Here is an 8,985-nt window from a genome sequence, read left to right on the forward strand (position 1 = left end):
CCCAACTCTAAAGAAGCCTGACGCACCGCTTTCACCTAGACCGGACAACAGCATTCAGGAAACCAGAACCCTGTTCCTTTAGATCAGCAAACTTTTCCAGCAGGGGGCCGGTCCACCGTCCCTCAGACCTTGTCGGGGGCCGGACTATTATTTTGACAAAAATATATGAACAAATTCCTATGCCCCACAAATCACCCAGAGATGTATTTTAAATAAAAGGACTCATGTAAAAACACGCTGATTCCCGGACCACCTGGGGGCCGGATTGAGAAGGCGATTGGACCGGATCCGGCCCCCGGGCCTTAGGTTGCCTCCCCAAGCTATAGGTCCTTAGCCCAAGGCACCCAGGGAGGCTGATTTTTCTCCTGCATCTTTTCTCATGTCCGTCATGATCCTGAGCACCAGAGACAGAAGCCATAGGTAGAGAACGCAAGCGAGGGAATCCCTGGGGGTGAAGGGGTCCTTTGAGGTTTTTAAGCGGACGTCGGGTGGCCACCTGTCAGAGGTGCTTTAGCTGAGATTCCTGCGTCGCACGGGGTTGAGCTGGATGACCCTCCGGGGTCCCATTCCAACACTATAAAACGCAGTGATTCAATAGTTACTCTGCCCAGAGGATTTGATTTGCTGGGGCTTTGGAGATTGAAGCGTCGTCTTCGGGTCCTGTCTTGTTGGGGATACAGCGCCTTGTGGCGAAAACCCCTCTTAGCAGCTGGGGGGACCTAAAAAAGTGCCTCACAAGTTAAGGCATCTCCCTGTGAAAAGGCTGCGAGATTCTTGAATCGAGGTATATATATACACATATTTATTTACACACACCCCCTGCCAAAAAGGCAGCCGTACTGTATATTTTTGGCTCGGAAAGCGCCGCCGATGTGATGCAAAGCGAAAAACTGGTTTTGTAGAGGAGGAAGGCAGGATTCAGTCACTACATTGCTATGATGACTTTCCTGTTTCCCCTCCACTGAACTGTGGAGTTGGAAGGGGGGACCCCCAGCGGACATCTAGCCCAACCCCATGTTGCGGTGCAGGAATCGTAGCCGAAGAATCGAACTTGAGGAGAGCCGGCTGCCTTCCACCGCTTCCGAACGCCCCTCGCCCTCATGAAATCCTTCCTGACATTTAGTCTTCATCTTGTTTTTTAATTGACTTAAAAAAAAATAATTATACAGACAGCAAAACAAAGAAGTCTAAATTAACATTCCCTTCTACCGATAAGAAATAATAACTATTACAATAATGAAAATACTAAAAGTACATTTAATTCCCGTTTTAAACTTCTATTCTGGTTACAATATATTACTATTCTATAAGAACCTATTATATCCTTTGCTGTCCCCTATGTCATTTTATTTCCCAAATTCAGCCTAACCCTCCCCTCCTCCCCACTGCTTCCCTTCAGCTGTGTGAGCTCTTCCCATCATATACCGTATTTTTCGCTCTATAAGACTCACCATTTCCTTCCTAAAAAGTAAGGGGAAATGTGTGTGCGTCTTATGGAGCGAATGCAGGCTGCGCAGCTATCCCAGAAGCCAGAACAGCAAGGGGGATTGCTGCTTTCACTGCACAGCGATCCCTCTTGTTGTTCTGGCTTCTGAGATTCAGAATATTTGTTTTCTTGTTTTCCTCCTCCAAAAACTAGGTGCCTCTCATGGTCTGGTGCGTATTATAGAGCGAAAAATACGGTATATATTTTTCTAGTTGCTTTGATAAAACAGAGTGACTTGAAAACCGTTGAATTATAATTCCTCCTTTTGTCCTTACGCTCTTGACAATTGCCTGGTAGGAGTTCTGCTTTAACACCATATCATGTATTCCCCTACACATTCCCATTCGGTATAGATTTTTTGAATTTTTGATTGCTGCTGTCGTTTTTGCCCGAATTTTGCCTTAATCTTCCTTATTGCCTTTCGCACCGGTGGGAGCAAGGATTCGAACCCAGCTCCACCCTACTTTTAAGGAGTCGGGTGGAAAACGTCAGCCCCTCATATCTCATTTCTCTGTGCGAAATGTGTGTGGATTTCTGGGATGTGGAAGGAGCAGCTGGCGGCGGCTGGACCCCCGTGTTGACGGAAGGGAGCAGCTGGGTGGGTTACCTGATCCCCAAAGAAAGGGGGGAGCCAGAGATCTGGGAAGGGGAGATGAGGGGAGGAGAAGGGAGCCGCTTCCAAGGACCTGTGGGAACAGCCCCCTTCCAGCTGCCCTCGCGCAGGGGGCAGGCCAGAAAATAGGGTTACGGTCCCAGAGGAAGCGTGCAGACTTCCAGGTCACACAGGAGTCTTCTCCAAGCGCGGCGTTCTGCCTTATCCGTCGCGCGCTATTTATTTGCTTCGTAAAATTTTTACACTCTGCTCGATTGCAAAAAAAGACTTGAAAGCAGTTCACGAAAAATATAAAAGCTGTAAAATAATAACGGCCATTTAAAACTTTTTGAAAGTTAACTATAGACTAAAAAAAAACAGGCTGGAACTTGCGCCAGTTTTCTAAGCATCCGGGTTGGCACGTCTAAACCCGAAACGACTCCAGCGGGTGCAGAGAAGTGTAGAGTGCAGGCGCCTGCTCGGTTTCATGAGGCAGGGAGTTCCAGAGTTCAGGTGCTGCCACAGTAAGCGGTCATGTTTTTCAAGTGGTCTGTGATTCAATTTTTTTGAAATATGGTAACTGAAAATTTTCAAGGGAAAAAATGAAGTAGAAAGGAAACCGTTCTCCCGATTCTTAAATACACAAACGATGGGGGAGAAGTCGCCACAAGCTCCGTTTTGGATGCTCGGGGGTACCTCTGAGCACGTGCAGAGTGCAGTTCTCTGGGCTGCCACGTCGTACGTGCTCCTAGGCATGTTTCCTGCTTGAAAAACGAAAAACACGCAAGCGTTTTATTTCTGGCTCCTCCAAAACGGCTGCTAATAAGCAGGCCTTTGTACCCGGCTGCAGACATGGCATTGCAACCTTTCCGCTGTGAAGCAGCCAATTCGGGGCATTTTCTGTGCCTGAAATGCAAACAGTTGACTGTTGGTGATGCCAGCATTAAAGCCAAAAGCCGCAAGAGAGGGGGGAACTGGACATTTTTGGTTGTATCGTGCCAAAAATGGGTACTGTCTGGTTGGAGGAGGTTTGGGAAAAACTCAAAGGATGGAAGGAGAAGGTTGCAGCATTTGGGAGCTTTTTGGAGATAAAAGTTTAGAAAATAATGGCTGGCACAGAATAAGAGGGCAAGGTTTTTCTTGCTCTCTCCATAACACTAGTACTGGTGGGCAGTCAGCGACGCTGAATTCTGGGAGATTCAAGATGGAAGTCCTCCTTTATGCAATGCGTAGTTGGACGGCGGAACTCCCTGCCACATGAGGCAGCGGTGGCCAGCAAGGATTTAAAAGGGGATTGGGCAAATTCGCAGAGGGGGAGAGGGCAGCTGATGGCAGCCAGCCTTGATGGCTGTTCTGTGCCTCCATGGGTAGAGGCGGCAGTACTTACAGACAGAACAGGAAGCTGGACTCGATGTGCCCTCGGCCTGATCCTGCAGGACCTTCTTAGGAGCGCAGAAATGTCACAAGCTTTTGAGTGCAACAGGGCTCTTTGTCAGACAGGATGTTATGTGTAGGACAGACACGCATCAAAAAATAAAATAAAAACTTTTTAAAAAAAGAAACAGGACACAGATTTGTGTGGAAGGTGCTCCTTTGCAGGTATAAGCAGCACATTCAGAAATAATTACCTGCATTGCAAGGGGGTTGGACTAGATGACCTTTGGGGATACCCTTCCATGTCAACATTTCTCTGAGTATCATTTTTGTCATCAAAATTCCTGGTTTAACTAGAATGGCTTTAAAGCAGGCACCCCCAAACTCGGCCCGCCAGCTGTTTTGGGACTACAACTCCCATGATCCCTAGCTAACAGGACCAGTGGTCAGGGATGATGGGAATTGTAGTCCCAAAACAGCTGGAGGGCAGATTTTGGGGGAGCCTGCTTTAAACCCACCCTGAAAAGTGAGTAACGTGGGAGACACATGTTCCTCACAAGCAGGGAGCCACCACCGAGAAGGCCCCGTCGTGGGACAAGAACACCACTTTGGAGTCCCTTACAGTTTCAGAGTATGGAGGAACAGCTGTGAATAATATTCCAGGGCACATGAATGAGCGGTTTAGAGTCCAGCAGGCATTAATTGGGGGGGTTCGACCCCACAGATTCCCCACAGATATGGGTCGATTTGTCTGCTCATGGAATGCCTCTCTGTCCTTACTCACTTTTCCGGAGGTGTTTAAAGACATTTCTTCTCCAACCCATTTTTAATAAATTATTCCTCCTGCCCGCCCAGCCATTATGCACGCCAGAGTATTTTTTTCTTTTAAAGCGTTGCTGCGTCAGTCCTCTTTTTGAAGGACGCTAGTCTGCCTGGCGTGCTCTAGTCCACGGGCTCACGAAGAGTTGGACATGACTAAACAACAAGCCTAAGAGGGATACAAAGAGGGAGGGGGGAGGAAGCTAAGGAACCAAGTTAAAAAGGAAGGAATTTGAAAAAATGAAATTTTTCTTTGTTTTGTTTGGGTGTTTTTGTCTTTATTTTTCTGGAAATTTTTGTGTTGGGGTGGGGAAGAGGGTCTTCTTTTTTGGGTTTTTGTATTTTGTATTTTTTATTATTTACTTATTTTCTTTTTTTGTGGTTTTGTTGTAATGTTATTGGAAAAGTCAATAAATATTATTAAAATAAATAAATAAACAAGCAGCCTAAGAAACCCCACAAAGAAAAAACCCTGCGAGTTGTAGTTCAAGGGGTGCTGGGAACTGTAGCGCTGCCTGGGGGAAAGAACTTCAGTCCCCAGCTCTGAGCTTCAAAAAAAAATCCTCTGGGCTCCAGCAACTAATCCAATGCTGCCCCCTGCTGGCCACCACCCCATATCGCCTCCTGTGGGATTGACACCTCCCCATTAGAAATTTCAGGCAGGGGTCAGCAAACTTTTTCAGCAGGGGGCCGGTCCACTGTCCCTCAGACCTTGTGGGGGCCGGACTATATTTTTTGGGGGAAATGAACGAATTCCTATGCCCCACAAATAACCCAGAGGTGCATTTTAAATAAAAGGGCACATTCTACTCATGTAAAAACACACTGATTCCCGGACCGTCCGCGGGCCGGATTGAGAAGGCGATTGGGCCGGATCCAGCCCCCGGGACTTAGTTTGCCTACCCATGACCTACGGACAAAGGAGGAACATCCTTCCCTTTACGGTGGCCTAAGATGCCCCGCAGAACCTAGGAATCTAAAATAGACTGCCCCTGGCGCTGGAGGCTCCATAAGGCCACCCAAAGAGCTGTGCCGCTGGATCAGGCCATCGTAGAAGCCAACTCCTAGGGGCTGAGGTCCCTATAAAATATTTGCGGGGTCCAGACCCCCCCACTAAAAACTCAACAAACTTTGATAATAAAATTATGACAAAAATTAAATTAAGACAGAGGGAAGGAATTTGCTGATAGTATATAAGATTTGGAATACAGAGAAGGAAGGTCTGGGGAGGTCGGAGACACAGGTTAATGCTAAGAATATAATGAGGATAAAAATTGTTTTTATTTTTTCTATTTTTCTTTTTCACATTTTCTTGTTCTTTTGTGTTTACATGTTAGGTTACTGTATTTTTCGGTTTTTTGTTGTGTTGTGTTTTGTTTTTGTTGTTATATATCTATTGTAAAACCCAATAAAATATTTATATAAAAAAAACAAAAAACTCAACAAACTTTGATTTCCTAAAAAATAAAAAGCTCACACCACCATTCCTGGCAGTACCCATGCCCAGGCCTCCCAATATTTTATTCAAGTTGGCACCCCTGGTGCCCATCTAGCATCGTGTTCTCACAATGGCCAACCAATTGGGAAACCCGCAAGCAGGATCCGGGTGCGAGCAGCAGCTACCCCGGCCACTAGCCATCCATACACGTGCAGAGTGCCTCTCCGATGCTCACTCAACCCTCAATATTTTGGCACTGCGGGTTTTCCAGATCCCCAGGTGTCCCTAAGGGCTTGGCACGAGGGGGGCTGGGATAAATGTGGGGGGGGGTGTCTTTCTCTCCCCGCTCCTCTTTATGGTTTCCTCCTGGGTCGCCCGGCAACACTGGGAAGGTGGTTCTGGAACCAGGATCAGAACCCAGGAGTTTTGTGTCCTCCCGGGCGAGACAATGGCTTTGTGGGCCTTGGGGCTTCTGATGAACAGCAGCTTGTGGGGTATCAGTGGGGTGCAGCGGCCCCGGTGGTACTACGGGGGCATGGACTTCCCTTTCGGGGTGACTTTAGCCACCTCCCCGTCGGTGCTGGGCTTCCCCTTCAGCCCTCAGCCGCTACTTTACTACTGGTACTGGGTCATCCTCGGCATTTTAGCCATTATTACCATCTCCGCCGTCGTCCACTTCACCAAACAATTTCTCCAGGCCCAGAAGGTATTTTGGGGGGTGGGTTATTTATTGGGGAGAAGAGAGAGAGAAGGCCGAAACTAATCACACAGCCCTTGGTGGGTCTCCTCCTCGCCAGAGTTTTTGTCCCAAGCAATCTGAGACTAAGCCTGCCTGAAGCCCACCTCGCCTCCGCCCTCTTCACACCTCTCCTGGTTCTGGGAGATGCCGAAAAGAGGGGAGCTTGTTGTAGCAGAAGCAGGAGGAGACACCCGTGAGACCTTTAGGTGCCAGGCAAAATCTGACGGACACCTGTTTAAATGTGTTATTGGCTGTTTCTTATTTTTAAACATGTATTTTTTTGGGGGGGTTATATCACGAACCGCCCCAAGATCCGCAAATGAAGGGCAGTTTTAAAATTTAATAAATAACGCCAAGCAAGGCTTGTGGTTCGGCAGCATCTGGCAGGCCAAAGGTGCGCACCCATTGCCTTATACTAACAAAACTGGAGAGAGACAGTGTGGTGTAGTGGTTATGGACCTGGAATGGGACCTAGGAGACCAGGGTTCCAACCCCCACTTGGAAATTTGCCGGGGGGCAGTGGTGGTAGCACTGGGCTAGCTGCTGTCTCTCAGCTGAACCCACCATGGAGGAATTGTCGCGGGCCTGTGGAACTCCCTGCCTCATGATTCACAGGTGCCTTGGGAAACGCTTTCAGTCTGTCACTCTCACTTCCTGAGGGTCGTTCCAACCGATAAAGGGAGAAAGCAAGAGCTTACTCAGCGCTCTCTTTCTCCTCTCCTCTGCCCCCAAACTCCCCGATTTGCAGAAGCAAGACCAAAGGGAGCCGTCTCAGCAAGGGGACGCCGAAGAGAAGGCCCTGGTGGAGGTGCTGCACCTGTTGGATGCCGTGATGGAGACCATGTGGCACCACCAGCTCCGCCTGGAGAGGAGGCAGAGGGCAGCTAAGGCTTCCAGCTGAGCTGGGAGGCAGAGAGAGAGAGAACTGGAATAAAACAGACGCGAAAACTACACTCTGTTGGCAGCCCGGGAATTACTGTACAGGGCAGGGGTTTTGGTTTAATTTGTACCCATGTGGCCTAGAGAGGACGACTCAGACCCCCTTTGGCGTGCTCTGTGTGTCCACCAAAGGAAGCCAGCCCATTATAAATAGCCTGCACAGGCTGGCAGCAGCCACTTCGCCCTCCTCCGCAAGGCTCCACGGAGGGCATCTTTCCCCAGCTCCACCCAGAGAGGCCCTCAAGATATTGGACCTGGGGAACATTTGCATGCAAATCGGGTGCTTCCCCATAGGTCAATATAGCCCGCACTGACTGGCAGCAGCCGTCACCCCACCCCACCCCTGGATTTCAGACGGGGACATTTCCCTAGCCTGGAAATGCCTCTGGAGACTGGACCTGGGGAACTTCACGGACTCCAAATCCCATCAGCCAGCTTGGCCCCTGCGCAAGGAGGAAGATGGGAGTTGTAGCGCACAGGCTCCCCACCCCCTGCTGGAGGGCAAGAATGGATTGATCCCTGGAGGGATTAAAAGAGGATTGGGCAAAACCACTGGAGGAGGAGAGAGAGGGAGATCGGCGGCTCTTAGCCACAATGGCTCTGCTTTTTCCCTTTGGGAACTGCAGGAGGGAGAGACCATGAGTTCGAATCCTGAATTTGTTTTTTTTTCAGAGGCTCCTAGCCGGCCGCTGTGGGAACAGGAGACTGGACTCCTTTGGCCTGACCATGACTGATCCCACCCCAGGAATTAAATCCTTGTCCAGCCTAGGAGACTGGGGGGTGGTGGTTAACCCTTGATATCTCAGAGCCCCCCCCCAGACTCAAAACTTAAGTTTGCAGCAGGCACACAGGGAATCAACTCAACTTCACTTTATTCCCCACCCCAAGAAAGGCAACAATCTCTCAGTTGCGTACAAATGGGCAAAGACAAACCCCGAACGAACACACATGCAAAACCTCAAAACACAGAACAACTTTTAAACAAGTATATATCCGAAATCTTCCCATTCGCCCCTCTAGAGTCCTAGCGGAGCAAATAACGAGAAGAGTCGTTTGCTATCTTTTCAAATGAACAAGGGAGAAAGAAACCCAGAACAGCCCCTTTTTCCCCTTTGACGTTGGGTAACCGGCCCCACCTGAAACCTGGGGCTCTCCAGCTGTTTTGAACTACAACTCCCAAGAGCGCCCAGTTGTAGTTCAAAGCAGCTTGAGGGCACCAAGGCTGCTCTGCGTCCTTCTTTGAGGGCAAGCCCAATAAACGAAGGGTGTCCCATATCTCCAACTGACAACAGTTGTAGTTCTTAAGCAGCCAGAGGTTGCTCTAACCATTGGCCTCGCTTCCCTGCCCCGTATGGCTGCTGCCTAAATGTCTTTTGGTGAGCAGATCCACAGCCGCAGAGAGGAAAAGGACAAAGAAAGCCTTATCGCAGCCCGGCCAGACCTGACTCTACCAGGTGCCTTAGGCTACAACTCCCATATCCGGGATGGAGGGGGGCGTTGGGAGTTATAGCGCAGAGCAGCTGGAAGGCGCCAGAAGACTGGCTGAGGAACGAAACTATCCTCCTACCCCCCACCCCAAAACAGAAAGGAAAACATCG

At 49.2% G+C, this 8,985-nt stretch overlaps 2 protein-coding genes across 3 annotated transcripts in view; one reads left to right on the forward strand and one right to left on the reverse strand.

The window, feature by feature from the left end:
* Positions 1–6,116: 6,116 nt before the first annotated feature.
* Positions 6,117–7,399, forward strand: LOC310662290 (uncharacterized protein). Of its 2 annotated transcripts, none has more exons than XM_083409069.1 (2): positions 6,117–6,415; positions 7,200–7,399. In XM_083409069.1, exons 1-2 carry the CDS (start codon positions 6,158–6,160, stop codon positions 7,347–7,349), a joined length of 408 nt encoding a protein of 135 aa, XP_083265195.1. In that variant the 5' UTR covers positions 6,117–6,157; the 3' UTR covers positions 7,350–7,399. The 2 variants fall into 2 exon arrangements, with proteins under 2 accessions (XP_083265195.1, XP_083265194.1); XM_083409068.1 differs by having other exon boundaries at positions 6,119–6,415; positions 7,197–7,399.
* Positions 7,400–7,755: 356 nt separating this feature from the next.
* SAP25 (Sin3A associated protein 25) overlaps positions 7,756–8,985 on the reverse strand; it is a gene marked incomplete at its 3' end in the record, with an annotated part of 9,192 nt that continues 7,962 nt past the window's right edge. Inside the window, exon 9 of the mRNA XM_083409599.1 lies at positions 7,756–7,830. Within this exon, the coding sequence (XP_083265725.1) occupies positions 7,756–7,830 (75 nt within the window). The remainder of the gene's footprint in view (positions 7,831–8,985) is intronic.

This window comes from Podarcis tiliguerta (assembly GCF_965153285.1).
Source record: "Podarcis tiliguerta genome assembly, chromosome: 13".
Taxonomy (NCBI): Eukaryota; Metazoa; Chordata; class Lepidosauria; order Squamata; family Lacertidae; genus Podarcis; species Podarcis tiliguerta.

What these genes read in the sequence shown, in the direction of transcription:
- LOC310662290 (XM_083409068.1), top strand. Translation starts at nt 6,158, where the DNA reads ATGGCTTTGTGGGCCTTGGGGCTTCTGATGAACAGCAGCTTGTGGGGT. An exon ending in AATTTCTCCAGGCCCAGAAG is followed by an intron (nt 6,416 to 7,196) that starts GTATTTTGGGGG and finishes CCCGATTTGCAG; the next exon opens with AAGCAAGACCAAAGGGAGCC.